This window comes from Dermacentor silvarum, chromosome 6, assembly GCF_013339745.2.
Source record: "Dermacentor silvarum isolate Dsil-2018 chromosome 6, BIME_Dsil_1.4, whole genome shotgun sequence".
NCBI classification, from domain to species: domain Eukaryota; kingdom Metazoa; phylum Arthropoda; class Arachnida; order Ixodida; family Ixodidae; genus Dermacentor; species Dermacentor silvarum.
Window position 1 is genome coordinate 115,858,620 of NC_051159.1, and position 17,821 is coordinate 115,876,440.

The following is a 17,821-nucleotide window of genomic DNA, read 5'->3' on the forward strand; positions in this document are numbered from 1 at the left end:
ACATTGCACCGTGCCTCCTCATGATGCCATCATCACCGTCATGCAGTTGTCTTTGTAATCTTGTCATGCTGTCATGTTGCCATCATCATTGCGTACAAAGAGTTTGCACGAGATTGTAGGAATTTTGTACAAAGTTTGGGGTGCAAGAGGTAAGTGCTGCCACAGTAAATGAGTTAGAGCCGCAGGAATTACCGAAGCCAGCTGTTCTCTTTTCATGTTTATAAGGCACGGCAGTGTTTGTACTCGCAAAGGTGAGACACAGAATTCTCAAAGAAATTCACTTCACCAGCTGAGTATACTTCCTGTTAAAGCATCAAGGCATCACTGTTTGTGAAAGCAGACTTTTTTTTGTTTGTTTCTGTTTCTAAAGAATTTAAACTGACACACCAATCTGAACATTGCTGTGGTCTTGCGTTTCATAAGATACACCAGAAAAAAAAAAAAAAAAGTTGGACTATGTTTATTTGGAAACATGGCTAAAAACATAGCTACAAACGATAACATTTGTCAAAAACTATCTATATAAAAATTCTTTCATCAGTGGTTGTTTCCTAACAGTTGTATATACAGTTAAAAGTTGTTAAAAAAGGAGTGCCAAAGTGCACAGTAGCTCTAGGAGAATGCAACTAGCATGTTATGTGACATATCAGTCTGTGATGCAGCCGCTCTGCAACTCCATAGTCCAGATGAGAGGCCCACTGGTTTCCACAGTCACCACTTCTGAGCCGTCAAAGGCATTGGATGTGCTGATCAGCTTGCCAAAGCTCATCTCCGAGTGGTCTGTAAACGACAACAGCCAACCACAGGCATTTTTCACACAATGGACCATCCGTGCACACTTTGCCTGGTTGATCAGAGGCATCAATAGGAACAGAACCAAAAACTGTATCAAAGCTGAGACATAGGGTGAGCCAGCGTGATTGAACAATTAGGGGGCAAGAAACGGCACCACAGACTCCCGACGAGCAGATACAGGAAATGTCTCAACTCGCGAGGGAAATTGTGGAAGCATATTTATCTCTGTTGACTGGGAATGTCGGCTATCTTTGATTGCCTTGTCCGGAGTTGCTGTTTTCGATACTGGTTAATCGGCCCTTTCTCGTGTCGCATTTTCATACTACTCTGTGCCACTCTTGATAATTGTGCACACTTTTTTCTCCTTTGTGACTGTCTGATACACTAGTGTTCTTTCTGATTAGGAATGACTTCTCAGATTCCACCCAAGAATTGAGAAACTTCATTAAGTTGTGAATCAAGAACCTTTGCCCCAATATTTCCATGCATTGTGCGAGTTATTGCTGATCTGTTCCACTTCGAACATATTCAGGCAAGTTGGGCCAACAACTTCTCATCATGTATCCTCTACCACTTTCCCTGCAACATTCGGAGTCGACGTTGCATTCAACATGAAGAAAGAAGTGTCTTGACATACTGCACATGTTCATTCATAACTCTGCATACATCTAGCTTCCTGACAGGCCTCTCCTGCAAAGAAGCTGCACTCCAAAGACTCATGCAGAAGCTACACGTACATTGAGTCGCATACATTTGTGCCTCCACCCCAATACACCAACATTTCATAACCTCTACTTGTCCATACTAATTCTGTGCGGCTGCTGTGGCAAGTTTTCTTCATCTTCCGAGTTCTTTCCCAGGATTCTGCTCAGTGGAGTAACATTTGCCAACTTGAACGGTTGGCAAACAAGTTGCCATTCCACTCCAGGCTACCACTATACTGGATTTTATAAACCATGCCGCCATATTTCCTCTGAGCTTTCATGTGACCCTTTCATATCATGTGACCCTTGATGTAATAAGCCATAGGACTACCTTTCAATTTAAGAAGACTCCGAAATAAATTTTACAGTGTTCATCTGCTATGAAACAGCGAAGGAGGTCTTTCTCAGCGTTTGAACCAAGTTTATATGCTCCGTGTCCTTTAAGTGTTTTGAACAACAGCAATAGTGGTGTTTTCAAAGCAATTTGAATGAACTCGGCAGGTCTACTTAGTTTTTCTTCTACTATATAGACGGTTGCAGTGCCAGCGTTTAAAATCCACGGTTATTTCACCCTTTTTTTATTTTACTGCATATCATATTTATTCAAATATAAGGAGAGGTTTTTTTCCCAGAATTTTTAGCTTTAAAGTCACCCTCCGCCTTATACGCGAATTTTGCCGTTAGGTGTGGCTTTCATTTTGGCTGTGTTAGTAATTCAATATTTCAGGTGATCCCCGCCGAGTCTCGATAATCCATCGGCTACTCTGTACCGCCTTATAGTGGTGTGCATACTCAAGTTTCTTTTTCTTGGGTCCCCCAATTGCACCCTCGCCTTATAATCATGACCGCCTTCTAATCGAATAAATACGGTAGATGTGAGCACTTTTTCAGTGTCTTGAAGGCCGCATTGATTGTCTTCGTGTTCTACAACATAGATGGCAGCTATTTCAGGGACACGTTCTTGGAATCAAGAGCATTTTGCACCTTTTGGCAGATTCAGAACGATGGCGTCTGTACCGTTTACAGCAATGACAAGTACATATATATGGCATAGTGAAGAGATAAAATGAGGTTTTTATGCTTAAAACAAGAAGCAAATTGATTGAAAAAGCTTTAAAAGTGTTTCCAATGGAGTGAAGCTTAAAAATAAGCCTTAAAAAAGTTACGTAGTCACCATGTAATAAACATCACTCACCGCAAAGGGCGCAAAGGCAAGTTTGGAAATTCTTTTCGGTCAAACAAGGCAAGTAACAGTGCTAAATGTTATAGTGAAAGACCTGGACCATAAAGTGTGGTCTTGTGGCAACACTTGCGTGAGAACAGAGCAGCGCACAAAATCATTCTTCTATGATATTAATAAGGAAAAAAAATGCACATCTCTCTATAAGCACTGCACCTTGGCGCCGGAGGCTGTCATCACTGTCAATGGAGGCCACGACAAGATTCCAATGGCAATGAACCTTTTTTTTTGCAAAAGCTGCAGGAATACGCTCAGCCAGACCTACGCGAAGTAAATACTCGCATCACAGGAAGGCAGAGTGTTTAGCAGACTGCATTTTTGATCGCTCACTTTTTCAGATGTCACTTTTAATGATCATTGATTGGCTGACAAGTACCACCACGGAATAAAATTGCAACTGCGCCTCCATGCCATTGCCCACTAAAATGTGCTCAGAATGGCAAAACTGTCCAAAAGAGGGCATTGATGGGAAGTGCTGTTCATGTAGTAATTTTAGGGGAAAACAAGCTAATATTGTAGTATGCGACTCTGCTTAAGCCTTCGTAGGACTTTTTTGGTGTTAATGATTTTGCTGTAACAGCTTCATTAGCAGCACCGAAGTAATGTTTGGAAAAGCGCAATTTAGCAAACACAGACGTTCTGTCTTTTTTTTTTTTCCGTGCTTGTATGGTAAATAAAGTTCACTGCCTGCCTGCCTGCCTGCCTGCCTGCTTGTATGGTATGCAGCAATGATGGGACTCCCTCAAGGCTTTGCCCCAACCAGTGTGTTCAGGTTCTAAAACATTAGGCATACGCAGATAGAAATTGGCATGACAGAAGAGTTCTCTACCAAATGTGACGATTTCTGTGCTTCACAGGACAGTGAAATTTAGGGACACTGAAGGATTAACTAGAACTTGCCTAGGTTCCACTTGAGCCCAGTGGAGGTGACGCTAGTGCATGGAGCTCCTAGTGGGATCAGACCACACCACGATCCAGTCAGGTATGATGGTGTGAGGATGCGATGACGGCCCTGCATATCAATGAATTCATTCCAGTGATTAAATACACATCATAAGTGGCACATCATACATTCTCCTATGCATTTAAAGTGCATCAGCACGACTGCATGAAGCTTGTCTGAATGGTCACAGGAAAGTCGCACCACATCATTCATTATTGTCTCTTACATGACAAATTAGCCATTATCACCACTGCCATGGGACTATCTAACGTCAAAATGTTTCAAAACCTCCGTATACATCCGCATTTATGGAATACTGGGTTACCATAGATGTGGATGGCAGTAGCAACACTGGTAGTGGCATCTTATGACACCTTGTCCCACCCCAACTACACACCCCTTGTCAATCGAAAACTCGCTGAGCATGTGATGCATTATAGTGCCGGGCTGTTAAGACATGTTTATGTGTAACGTGGGTGTTCTTCTAAAATAATTTTTTTGTCACTGCCAACACTTTACACCAGCAACTAAGTAGAATATAGTTGGTCGCTACATCCTCTCTGATTAAACTGTCTACCATGAGATGGCAGTACCATCGCTGCTACTGCTCCCCATGTCTCTAGTAAACCAGTATTCCGCAAAGAGTAATACATTTATGTACAAGCTAAAACAGTCTTTGCAGTCTAATTAACTTGTGCACACATTAGATGTAGAAGCAGCCCATAATTAAAATAAAAATAAAAGATCAGTAGATAGATTTATTTGCGAGGAAATTGTATAAAACAGTATCCAGCATGAGCAGACACTGTACTCATGAGCAATTTAATTATCATTAGCACCCTCCAACTTTCATGACAGCTGCCACAGCTTTTGTTCCCCATTTAAGGTAATCTACAGGGGTGTGCGAATATTTGAAAATTTATAATATTATCGAATATTATATTTTTAGTATTCGTATTCAAATCGAAAAATAGATATTCGGAAAAGTTTACGAGCATTTGATGCGGTATAATAAGGCACAGACAGGCTGGCGAGGACAGCTAGTGGGAATTAAAAAATTTTCCAAGTTAACATTAGCCAAATACAGTGTTTTAGTATAACGGCTTACTAGTCTAGTTTTTTAACTTTCACAATGTAATTGGAATGTTCCAACATAGCAAATTAACCGACTTGCTAATAAATGCATGTGCATATCACTATTCGACATTCGAAGCGAACTATTCGTATTCGAAAATTTTGATATTTACACACCCCTAGTAATCTATACAAGTTGCTTTGCTCTTATTAGTAGAGCAATAGCAGTTAATAAGGATCTTCCAGCTGCTCTTGCAGTGGCGCAATCACCACCTTCTCGAAACTCAATGCTGCCATAGGCGGTACTGGCTTTATATATCTAGAAAATGTTGTATAGAAGTACTATTAAGTACAACTGAAATGCGAACAAGTTCGGAATAACTAGAGCACATTCTGTAGTTTCTGCTTTTGTCAGTTTCAGTAATATCATTATGGCTTCAGCCTGTAAGTGCAAGGCCTATGTCATCTATGGTGAACAGGTAAATAGCTGTGCGAGATCATGCTTTCCAGTTATTATTTGTGAAAGATGCTCTACTTTGACATTTCTTGTTCACATTTCATTTTGCCACGACAATACGTTCCGTTTCCCTCACCACTGATGAGCCTACGAGTACTGGTTCATGTTTTGGAAACTCAAATGCAGCTGAGCGCTCAGCATCATTGTGTTTGTATTACTCCCATTTTTCTTCAGGATACTAAATTTTTGGAAGTGCTGCGCAAGCTAAGCCTGCAAGCTGAATGTGAAGTGCCAAGCATACCTTTCCGAGCAGCCAAGTCAGTGAGTTTTCTAAGAGAAGGCAGACGGGCGTCCCATCCAACAACTTGTCGCTCTCATGCAGCGTGTTGAAGACTGACATCATGTGGTCCACCCGATCAAAACTGCCGCAGATGGCCAGCACCCAGTCTAGCTGCAAATGATCCCCAAACGCAATCAATACAAATGCCCGAAGCTCAATATCTTTAACTATAAGCTACAGAATAGACTACAAGTTAGCTGGCGATGAATTTAGGGTGAATAAAGTCATCTGATGCTTGGAAACATTGGACAGATTTTCTGGGCCTTCTGTCCTACATTGAAAGATACTGTCATCACAGGTGGGAATTAAAGCAACAACTTTAGGATGAGCAACACATACCCAATGTATAAATGCCCATGGGTAGAATTATTGGGCAGTATAATTTCACAACCATCGTTCAGTAAGTATCCATTTGTAGCGGTCCTTAACATTATGGCTCAGAGCCCTTGTCCTCTTCTTGTTACTGCTTCTTAGCAAACATTACTGCATATGGTGCAGGACCAAACATAATGGAGCTTTTCCTCAACAAAAGGCAATTTAGCAATGCTGGAAATGTAGTTTTGCAATTAATAAAATATACATGGACTGCCTGCTGAACAAACTGCTAACATTTGGGTCAAGCCCAATGCAACACGTAGAACGAACCGGCGCCAAACAAGCAGGTGTAAATAATGCGGCCGACTTAAACAGTGCTCGGCGGACTGGTGAACGAGCGGGCTGGCGATGGCGAGGCTGCTGCAACGAGAGTCGGCGGCGCAACTTACGGAGCAGCCAAACCACTTGCCACGCACCGTACTTACCCATGCATCATGCCGTATTCCTTCGGCTTGATGCATGGATTCAAAGGGGCAGAGCGTGCCTAGCCACCAGAAAGGCCATCTAGAGGTTTGCAAGACATACTTCTGGGGGGTCATCAGCTCCAGGTGACAGCGTTTACACTAACGCGATGTGGAATCAAAGCGGATTCCCAGAAATGCGCTCTACAGTGTTGTTTGACTGTTCATACGCAGGGATCCCAAGTATGAACCCGAAGAACCTGTGAAACGAACAACACCAGCATGGCAGTTGTTGTTCTCACACTGATCTATGTATGCGAGGGTGGACAAAGGCGGGAACGATCGGTGACCTACCAGAACCAATGATTGTTGCGGTCATGCTGTGGGAGAGATCGCTGCCAAGACTTAGACCATTGAACAACTCCCGGGGAAACACTGTGGCCAGGCTCAAAACCAATGAACAGCTGCTGGGAAAGACTACTGCCAAATTCTGGACCAGTGGACAATTTCTGGGAAAGGAGAACTCTCGGTTGATTGGAGATTACTGTGTACTGAAATATTAAATTATATTTAGAGAGGATCCAACTTTTGTAGACAGAGAATAAAGATCTGACCAATTTCTATTGCTTGTCTGGAAAGGTCTTCGAACTGAGAGTAGCAGAAGAACAGAAGCAGTGTTGCGAATAGGAGTCTTCTAGCGTACATTGAATCAGGTGTAAGACCACCTAATAACACTCACATCAAGATTCACAAATTTAACTGCACGGAACCTCAGGCTCATTAGTGAAGGCATGCAGGAAAGAAAAATAAGTATGCAAAGGGTGTTTCCAATTCCTATGCAGCAAATAATGATAATTTTTTTGCAGCACTACTTCTATGTAGTAAACATTAAATCCCCAACAAACCTATTCCAGTAAACGCCAGTGGTTTTCGTGGTAGTGTTATTAGCCAGAGAGACACCTTCCTGCAGTGATGGCAAGCCTGAAGTCTGAGCATTGCACATTGGCTAATGATGCACCTCAACATGTAGAGCAGTCTTCTGGCGGAAACTTTGTTTAGATGCCATCACTAGCCAAGCTCACTATTAGTAGCACCACATCAGAGACCAAGGCTCCGATCAGCTACTCCAAGGCATAGTATGGCAGTTTCTAGTGAGCCTTCAGCTAGCTGCCACTGGCACCATTAGTCTTCACGAATGCACTGGTGTCAATTGTTGACCATTTTGTTGCTTGAAGTAAGGGTATGAAGTGACTGCTGAGCAACAAAGTGAACATTAGCACTGCTTACATACACTGAGACTTTGTTCTTTCTCGTTGTTTGACCGCTAATACTGCATTGAATAAATCTTTGGATTAGAACATAAGGAGGTCCCCCCCTTATAATGATGTAAGCAAGTGTTCAGGTCATTATTATGTCGTACTGTTGTGAAACAAACAATATGTACATACCTTGATGGGTGGAACTTTCAAACAAGTGCTCTCCCTAAGTATTGCCAGTGCTTTGGTGAAGTCGGTGTGGTCTTGATCTGGCGTGTGCATCACGTTGCTACCCTGAAAAAATGTTGTTGGCCATCACATGTGAAGAGTCAGTAAGCACACTCTGTAAGCAACCTAATCATGCAGTACAGGTTAATCAAAATTTGCAGTGTGGTGCCAACTAACGTTCATAGCTAAGTTTACAAAGGATTTCCAAAGCCCTTAATTTTTCTGATTTCATGGGCTGAAAGTTTTGTCAAATATATTAGAACACAGAACACTCCTCGCTGAATCTGGTGAAAAAAAAAGAGCAGGAAAGAAAAAGAGAAGGGGACACAAAAAAGGGGGGGCGGGGAGCTGCAAAATCAGTTTTACACAACTTGCAACTAAACTTAACAAAAAGAGCTAAGCAAGCTCATGGCAGCCAGATGTGTCTCACAAAAATTAATACTTCAAATCAGGGATGTGTGAATATCAATATTTTGGAATATTTAATAATGATATCCACGTGCATTCATAAACAAGTCTGGTTATTTTAACATATTGGAACATCGCAATTACATTGTCAATGGTAAAGAAATTAAACTAGTAAGCCATTATACTAAAGATTGCGTATTTGGCTCATGTTAACTTGGAAATTGAGTAATTCCCACTTAGCTATCTCTTCTCGCCAACTTATGCCTTATTATACAACATCAAATGCCTGTAAACTCAGAGGCATTTGACCCTGTACCAGCCATCACTCATAGCATTTTCTGTCAAGCAAAAAGTTCAGATTGGTGGTGACGCTGCAAAAGAGTGCACCCTCGTTATTAGCAAACCTGTGCCCTTTGCTAATGAGAGTGGCTTTCCTGCACAGCTTAAATGTCTAGTGGCTAAGCGTGCTTTACAGATAAAATTTCGCTAGCTGCACGAAATTATCACAAAATTCAGCACAATATCAGATAGAAGCAAACACTAAGAACCGTGTTTGCTCCCGCACATCTAGCAATATATTCTATTTGTTTCGAATATTCGTATCTAACTGCACATTCTAAAACTTTCGACTACCTAGTTTCCAAAAAGAATAGGAATATTAAAAATATAATATTTGATAATATTCGAAATTTTAGAATACTTGCACACCCCTACATAAAATTCATACTTGTAAAGCTCCCAAAGCAACACAGCACGCAGGTTATTGATGTTGGCACTTACGTTGATTCAGAGGCTTCTCTATGCTCTAACAGAAAAACCATTTTTTGATATCCATGCTGAAAACATGGCACAGACATGGCAAGCTGAACATGCAATGTGCACTGCAACGGGAATACTGCGGTGCAAAAAAAAAGTCAACAGTGATATTTTGTCAAATTTCATTCAGTCTAACTTGTCTATTAACATGCTTCATATATCTGATGGATGTTCTTGCAATTGTATTTCATGCACAGTTCATCAGAGAGTTATAAATAATGGAAAGTTGTAAAATGTGTGCCAGTTATACCCTATAACTTCCTACACAGGCTCAAAGGAACCAAAATGGCCATATATGACGAGGTCCAATATTTAGGTATCACACTAACAAGCAGCATTAACTGGGAACCACATACTGTTTATATCTGTAACTGAGCCCTTGGTAAACTGTCCTTTCTCAAAAGGAAAGTGTGTGATACTCCAGCACCAGTCAAATTAAATGCATACAAAACATTTGTGAGACCAATCCTAGAATATGCATACATAATATGGGACCCACATCAGAAAGTTCTTATTCGCCAAAATTTAAAGAATTCAGAAACTTGCAGTCCGTTCTATCTATTCGGCACTTTGGCTCAACCAGTCTATTGAAAAGGGCAAATCTTCAACCACTTATAAAGCTTAGATGATATGGAAGTTGTGCTATTATTAATGTACTAATGTCTAAACCAATCCTGTACGGATTCGAGAAGAACATGCAGTATTTACAAATAAATAAAATAGATACTTTTCACGTGACGTCTGGACAGAGCTTCTCATCGTGCAAGTACCCAACCATGGTGGCTCTGGTGACGTCAGTGCACCGTATTATCACGAGTACACTGTTTTGCTTTCGGACGGAGATCGTTTCTCGCCAGGTTATCTGTTATCGGTATGACACTCGACAAAAGATGCGCCTGTCGTGCTGTTCCGTTTCTTGTATATGCAGCCTCTTGACATGCTAGTGCTCCAAGATGGCGGTCCCAATAATCTCAATGCAAACCATATACAGACATACACACACAAAAAAACTATAGGTGGTGTCCCAAACCCGACTTCTACTATGTGTTTCCGGCTCCCAAAATCGTGTCTGGTGCCTTCAACCAGCAAAAGCATAGCCTTTAAGACCAGCATTATAAATCCAGAGGGCGCCACCCTATGAGGCATGAATTTGGACATGACATACTGCAACTGAAAACGAAAGCACTGGCAGGCCTACATAAAACAAGCCCTGTGCACAAACAATTGCACTACTTGCTTTTATTATTCCCATGTCACATACATTGTGCGTGTTCAATGTAGAGGATAACAGTGCTGTTATTTTCACAAGCCTTGAACTGGCTTTCATATGCTGAGCCATGCAAGATTCGGCTCCCTAGTTCACACAGCCCTCATGTGTAAAAAATATGTGCTGCTTGTGGAAGAAAAAAAAAAAAAACACGAAGGAAGTCAGAAGCAACAGCTGGCACACTTACTTTTGATTTGTAGTACTCGAGCGTCTCCTTTGATACAGAGTCAAAATCTCCAGTGACATAGTCTGGAGCCAGCTCCTCAGTGCAAGTGGCCATTGCAGTGCGGAAGCGGTCAGCTCCTCCATCAACACACATCTTCACTGACGCTGAAAAAAGATATACGTTTTGGCACATATTCATTCTTTTTACTTTTGTTTTTCTCTTGCACTTATGAAACAGCCTGCTAAGCTCACTGATTTATTCAGCTATCTAATGTGGCCGGAGGTGAACACAACTTCCATGGTTGCGCATAACAGTCAGCATGTTCTACAGAACTTCATCGCGTTTTACTTCAAAGGTCGGTTTTGAATTTGGCAAGCGTCAATCAGCTGACAAAAGCTAGGTGATGTAGTGTCGTGCAGAGAGTGACACACGGAAATACAAATCGTTACCTTTACTCCAGACTTTCTTTAAGAACGCAGTATTCTGGACACTTAGCGGCTGGTTCAGGACAACAAGAGCATTCTTGACACCTAAAGGTATGGAGAAAAGAATAAAGTGCAGTTGGGAAAATAGTTCAGAACTTTTGCAAAAGCGACACATTCAAAGCGGCAAATTAGTGTGGAATACCCCTTTTTTTTCTCTCTCTCTCTCCAAAATGCTCTGCGCACAACTGCATGTCTACGAAAAACCGATTGTGAATAACTCGCCTCTTTTCCTGAACAGCACAGCCTCCGGGTCCCATTCCCTCCAAGCAACGGTGTGCGATGCCATAGTTCTCACTGTCGGGCGAAGACCGCAATAAAAGGAACTGCGACACCACTGTAACGCCAAAGAGTACGAATTTTTGGCTCCCAGCTGACACATAAGATGTGTACGAGATTCCCGGAGTTGACATTGGATGCCTCGGCGGCAACACAGGGCAGAGTACTGCGCGAAAAGGCGCACAGTTCACTGCAACCCAATCCTTAAGATGACAGATATCAGACGACACGTCACAACCAGCTCGCCCATCTCGTTGCTTCCTTTAGCACCACCACGACAAACATTTCACCACTTCCTCCTTGCATTTCACCATAGCATAGTCATCATAACCATGGAGAAAATAAACGTGCACCATAACCACAGCCTCACCACTGGCCTCACACACACCGGCTGGGCGCAGCCTTCTTGAGCACGTGGTACACGGGTGGCAGCACCTGACATTCCATTCGTGTGTTTCATCCAACCCGCACGTCCAGCGAAAAGTTGGGCGTGAGCTCGTAAGAGTTCAAAAAAGTCCGTGTTTACATTCCGTTCTAAAAATGTTCTATTCATAGTACAAATTCAAACAAGTGACAATGGCTCGCTTGCTTCATTCCCCTCTCGTGTTACTCGTTTTCCAAGTGATCAGGGCATGCTCAGGTAAACGTTTTTTGCCATATTCTGCTTCTTGGCGTTGCTACCTTTTAGGGCTAACACCTGTTTCGACTAACTGACCCACCTGTCTGCTCGCGAGAGAGTTGTAAAAGTACACCTTGAAACTTTAGTTGAGTGAACTTTAGGATTACTGAACACATGCAATCGATTGTGAAGCATCCACGTGCTTTGGTTACCTGCTTTGGCAATTTCCTGCGTCAATTTTAAATTTGCGGCACCTGGGCGAAGTGCGTGCGGTGCGTCACCACAACGGAAGGGCGTCGCATTCTTGAGTTCACCGATGTGAACTCCTGCGGCGCTGTACCAGTTTTCACGCTTATCTGAAACGTTCAATGGCACGAACCTGCGCTATCATGATCGGACTAGTTATCGACTGCGTGTTAGATTGCGTTCACGATGCCAGATGTATGCGCACTGTCCCGTACCGTCGTTATTTCGCAAAATCTTCGTCATCGGCTGCAGATACAGCGTGATCATCGCTAGTATCGGTAGCTTTGTTTTACGCACAGGTTGAAAGCACTTGGCTACCGTTAAACGCAACGCAACCTGCTATGTGTAATCAGCACTAACTTAGTTCGCAAACTGTTCTGTCCTCTGTCCTACTTTGAACTGAGCAATTTCGTTTCGTATATTTCCCACTCATATAAAGAAACCCCTAGAGTTGAAAGGACTTGCCTGTTACAGTAGCGTAAACTTGAGCTTAACAGCTTCTTGAAGAGACACTGTTTTCCTGCACGGGCAGAATAGCCAACCAGCCTATCGACGGGCTCTCTTAAGTAGCAACTGAATTCACCAAGGATATGTAAATAGGCATCACGTGGACGTTCTATTCCTGTGGCGCGCTTATCTTTTTCCTCGCTTTCAGGATGCGACGACGCTCTCCTTGGTAATGCGAAGTTATCAGCGTCCTCTGAGCTGTCTAGAGACAGAGGTGCAGATAAAGCACGTCTCAATAGTAAGTGATTTTTGTACTGACACAACTGTACAGATATTGCAGTGCTAAGTTTAGCCCACTTCAAACGTGTGTGCCAGCTCTTAACCGGTGCCCATCATATATGCATATGCTTAGCAACATTAGATGTGCAGTTGACGTGCCATATTCAGTGCATGTTGTGCATGTCATTGTAAAAGTTTAATGCTGTAGCCACAGTGCTGATTGCACTTTCTTCCTTAAAATACTGTGTACGCTATCATCGATTATAAATTGAAACACGGGATTTGATAACACACAATGGATTCTTCTTTTTTCCAACCATCGTTTTGGCTTCTCCAACTGTTGAACCTAGTGCATGAAGAGCAGAGCGATATCTCAATACTGGTACAGCAGTTCTTTGTGACAGGCAAGGGCAGCTGGTACACCATGCCCGGGGCACAAACATTTAGGCACCGTGCTGAGGAAGCAGTAATAAATACATACCAAGGCATGTCTCTCTCGCCCTTTTCGAAACTATAATCAATGCCAGACTAGCCACTATTCCTGACTCCACATAGTGAGAAAACTTGGGAAATAAATCTACACCACCATTGTGCCTTGTGTGGCGTAGTAGCGTTTCTGTCATTAAAGGGGGGGGGGGGGGGGGGTATTGAAGCTGCAGTTTTTATTTAATCTTCGTTCATTTAATATTTATGGGATAGATGTTAAACAGTGTAGACATTAACAAGTGTGCAGTGTTTTTCATGTTTGTGTTTGTCGATATATGATTTCAAACTCTGGGGAGTCACCAAATCCGATGTATGTAATATTACCACTCTGGAGCATCTGACCTTGTTAAAGGTAACAATTATTTTTGCCCAATTTTATTCAATCCTTACCGACAACCACTCAGAGTCAGTTGATCCTTGTGGTAATGTAGATGGAGCACCGTTCGGGCCAGTGCCATGGTGGGAAAAGGAATAGTATAATTGGAATAAGATTGTTACTGTACTGTTTCCTTTTCAAGGGCTTGCAAAGATTTTAGATTTTTGGGAAAGGTATATCTCGGTATGTAAGGACATAAGCAAGCAGTGATTCTTGATACTGTCCTGAATCGTCGCTTCACAGGTGGCTCTGCATGGACGGCAAAGAACTCGGACTTTGATCAGTACTTACTGATATCGCTTAAGTCCAAGAAGACCATCACATCCATTGTCACCATGGGCAAGCAGTATAGTCCTGAGTTTGTTCAGGAGTTCAAGATTTACTATGGTGACCATGGAGGGGACTTTACTGAGTACAAGGATAGGGAAGGCAATCCAAAGGTGAGCTCCTGGCATTTGCTTCTTGGCCCTTACCATCTTTTATCCACTGCAAAGATTAACTTGTGACCTTTCTGCTCTACTGAAAGGAGTACTGACCTCAGCAAGATTAGGTTTAGATTTAAGTTAGGTTCAAGAAAGTGTGTGCTGGACCCCTGAAGGGTACCTAAAATTAAAAAAAAAGGGGGGGGGGGGGGGTTGCAGCCGTGTCTAGTTGGAAGAAGGGGGGGGGGGGGGGGCATTCAGCCTCAGGCTCAGGCAACACAGGTGAAGTAGGGGCAGTGGTGGCATAATCAGAGAACACTCAAGCAAAAGCCATCAACAATTGCCATAAGTTGAATGTCATATAAGTAACCCACTGCCATCACAACATTTTTTCGTGGAACAAGTGTTAATGGCACATTCAGCTCCAACTCTGGTTGCCAGCAACAAAAAACCCTTCACACCACCGGCCCTTTTCCCTCACTTCGCACATTATCATGACACACCAGCTTTCTATCACGCTCCTCCGACTTGGTCTTTAATCTCCTATATCTCATTGCTGCAGCTGCTGTGTTCGCAGCAATTTGCTGTTTGCGAGATTTACAGCTGCTGAAAGTTTAATTCACAGGCCTCCTCAAAATTTTTGGCACACTAACAGCCAGTCTATTCTAGCTGCTTGTCTTTTTGTGTATGTCTTGTTGCCAGTCTCATAGTTCTGGGGTTGTTAAGTGTGAATGACTTTATAGAGATTGATTGTGGGTTGTGCATCACCCATGTCACCTTTGAAGCCTTTCGTGTTCCGTCCGGTTGCTTAACTTGCACCTATAGGCATTATTATGCTTAGCTAACACAGTGCCATAAACATGTGAAAACTTGATGTGAGAAGCTTCTTCGAGAAGTGATGATCTTGATCTCATAGTATTTCACAGTGCAAGACATGGGACAAGACAGTATACATTCTTTTGTTCTCCTTTTTCGCACCACTTCCTCTACTGATTAGCCTAAATCAACACATCTCTGAAGTCATGAACCCCTTATACGTGCCATGTACTATCGTGTTCAGTATGAGCTGCAATGCGTCTGCCGTGGGCGCAGCGATGTTCTCGAAAAAAAAAAAAAAAACAGGTTTCGGGCATTCCAGCCATACACGTACTCCAACACTTTGCATCGTCTTTCTTTGTTGAGTGATAATACACTGGTATGCCGAACAGCCCAGATGTCCTTATCCCTTAGCGCAGCGTACTTCATCATGGCACACTGCTGCCCTAGCTTCGTAACTGTTCTCTTTCCCTTTCTCTCTCTTTCTTCTTTTTTGTGATAGAGGGATAGCTGTTCGTCGGGCCAGTGTATCATCAATCTATGAAGATAGCAGACCACGAAAAGCAGGGGGTATGCGCATTGCTGGAATGGCAAAACCCTCTCCATTTTTTTCACAAGAGCATTGTTTTGGCTGACGTGTTGCAGCTCGTACTGAATGCAATAGTACAACAGTCAAATTCTATTATTTCGACCTTGAGAGGACTGACGAAATTGATCGAATTATCCGGCGGGCTCAAATTAAACAAGATACAAAAAAAAAAAAAATGCCATACACACATGGCTGATTCATTTGGCAGTACATTTGCCCTGTTCTAACACGCCCCAGAATAAAACGCACGTATACTTTGTATGTGTCCGAAGTAGAAAACTAATACAGAAATGACATTAAAGCTCCTAAACAAAATAGATATCTAATGCACACCTCAGTTTTTAGCAAGAAATATGGGCAATGGGCAACATTGGTGGCCCGTATCCTAATGTCAGCTTCGCCACAATACATTCGTGTTATGGGGTAAAGCATACAAAAACTGTGAAGGCTGTTTTGGCTTTGTGTCCGATTGCACCGTGCAGGCTATTTTCTGCCCAATTTTCTAGAGAAAAATTAGGCATGCATTTAAATCGGGTAAATACTTCAATAAGACATTGTGAGCTACGGTTATTGCTTGAAAATCCTCTTAGGGGGCAGGCCAAAAATAGGCTTTTTCGATGGGAGATAAGGTGTGTTCAACGCATTCACTGTCCTTTACGCTCTGCCAAGACAGATGCTGCCACTAAAGGGGTTGCTATTGGGATCACCATAGGAGTCGGGCACGTGCGTGCTGACTGATCCAGTTCAAGTTATCCGGCAAAGGACAATTTTAGGATCGAAATTAAAGCTTGGGCTCATGGAAATACATGGGCCCAAGCTATACATAGGCCGTCATACCTATTGCATTCTGCTGTAGCCTAAATGTTTCTTTTGAGCCAGATAATGGCTGTTAAATGTAATTAAATACTTTGAGAAGCATTCTGTCATGGTACGAGTTTACCTAAGATGAACATGAGACAGAAAAAAAAAGCAGATTTCGTGCCTGGGCCCTCGGTCTGGATCGAATTAACCGTAGTCGAATTGATGGAAGTGTACTGTACCAAGAGATGATGTGTACAAGGAACTCATCGCAGCATGGCAAGATTGAATGCCTACAAATATTCCCACAAATAATGTAATTTTTGGTAATGCATTCTGCTGTAGCCTAAATGTTTCTTTTGAGCCAGATAATGGCTGTTAAATGTGATTAAATACTTTGAGAAGCATTCTGTCATGGTACGAGTTTACCTAAGATGAACATGAGACAGAAAAAAAAGCAGATTTCGTGTGACCATGATTCCAACTGTCAAAGCATGCATCCTGGCAATTGGGCCACAAAATTTCCACCTCATGGTCACAAGTGTAACATGTCTCGCTGTAAGATTTCTTTATTAAAAGAAAGTCCCATCTTTTGCAGCGCACTTATGCGAAAACCGAATCTCGCTACAGTCTGTACTTCTCGAATGATTAAATGTTACTTACTTTTAAATTACCTTATACATACACTAAGAATAACCATTTTGCAGTGTCTAGGATCGTACTTGTGCCCTTTGTGTGCTTTAACTGTAGGTACATGACTGAGCCGTCATACCTATTGCAAAGATATCACTTCCTCGTTCCAGTGCTTTGTAGAGGAGTGGCAGCAATAAAGTTTGTGTGTTTGAACTTACTGAACTTTCCAAAAAAGGGTTCATAAAGCATTGGACGTTGAAAAGAAACGGTTGTCATGGACATTTAAATGATCTTGAGCGAGTATTAACAGCGATTTCTCTCATTTTGTATGACAGCTCTTCAGAGGAAACAGCGATGGTGACACAGAGGTGCGCAACATGTTTGAGTATCCAATAGTTGCGCAGTACATCCGCATCAACCCGACCCGGTGGAGAGACCGAATTTCACTCAGGGCGGAGCTTTATGGTTGCGAGTATGGTGAGCGTGCCCTCTCCTATGTTCACATTAATGGCCTGGGCGGTATTCTCGAACCATCACTTTTGAGGATATGATCACCTTCACAAGATTTTGCGTGAGTGAGCATCGGATGGGCATCGAAGTATACAGTCAGCAGCCTCCTGGTACTTATAGCGAGCTTGGCACAGTGCGGTTGTGTAGGCTGGTGTGTCCGGTGTCTAGTCATGTGAAATCTCGTGAAAGTGATTGTATCTCTAAAAGTGATCACTCACTAATACACCGCCTCTGTTCGTGTGTTGCAAAAACATGGGGCTAATGTCTGCAAAACATCCAACAGTTTGGGCTGTTGGTGTGCATGACATTGGCTCTTATTTTGTATGGGCTGAGATAATACAACTAAATGGATATGTGGGCGAGGTGATT

The 17,821-nt window shown here is 42.5% G+C and overlaps 2 protein-coding genes across 3 annotated transcripts in view; one reads left to right on the top strand and one right to left on the bottom strand.

The window, feature by feature from the left end:
• Nucleotides 1-443: 443 nt before the first annotated feature.
• On the bottom strand, nt 444-12,686 carry LOC119455884 (thiamin pyrophosphokinase 1). 2 transcript variants are annotated; one of them, XM_037717402.2, is made up of 8 exons: nt 12,562-12,686; nt 11,178-11,289; nt 10,920-11,000; nt 10,492-10,634; nt 7,778-7,879; nt 5,515-5,664; nt 3,640-3,751; nt 444-780 (listed from the first exon to the last, which is right to left on the bottom strand). In XM_037717402.2, the coding sequence occupies exons 2-8, from the start codon at nt 11,239-11,241 to the stop codon at nt 647-649; spliced, it is 786 nt and encodes a 261-aa protein (XP_037573330.1). In that variant the 5' UTR covers nt 11,242-11,289; nt 12,562-12,686; the 3' UTR covers nt 444-646. The 2 variants fall into 2 exon arrangements, with proteins under 2 accessions (XP_037573330.1, XP_037573329.1); XM_037717401.2 differs by lacking the exon at nt 12,562-12,686 and having other exon boundaries at nt 11,178-11,511.
• LOC119455881 (neurexin-4) overlaps nt 11,606-17,821 on the top strand; it is an 88,174-nt gene continuing 81,958 nt past the window's right edge. Inside the window, exons 1-4 of the mRNA XM_037717396.2 lie at nt 11,606-11,871; nt 12,752-12,841; nt 13,928-14,124; nt 17,278-17,419. Coding sequence (XP_037573324.1) covers nt 11,808-11,871; nt 12,752-12,841; nt 13,928-14,124; nt 17,278-17,419 — 493 coding nt within the window. The 5' untranslated portion in view covers nt 11,606-11,807. The remainder of the gene's footprint in view (nt 11,872-12,751; nt 12,842-13,927; nt 14,125-17,277; nt 17,420-17,821) is intronic.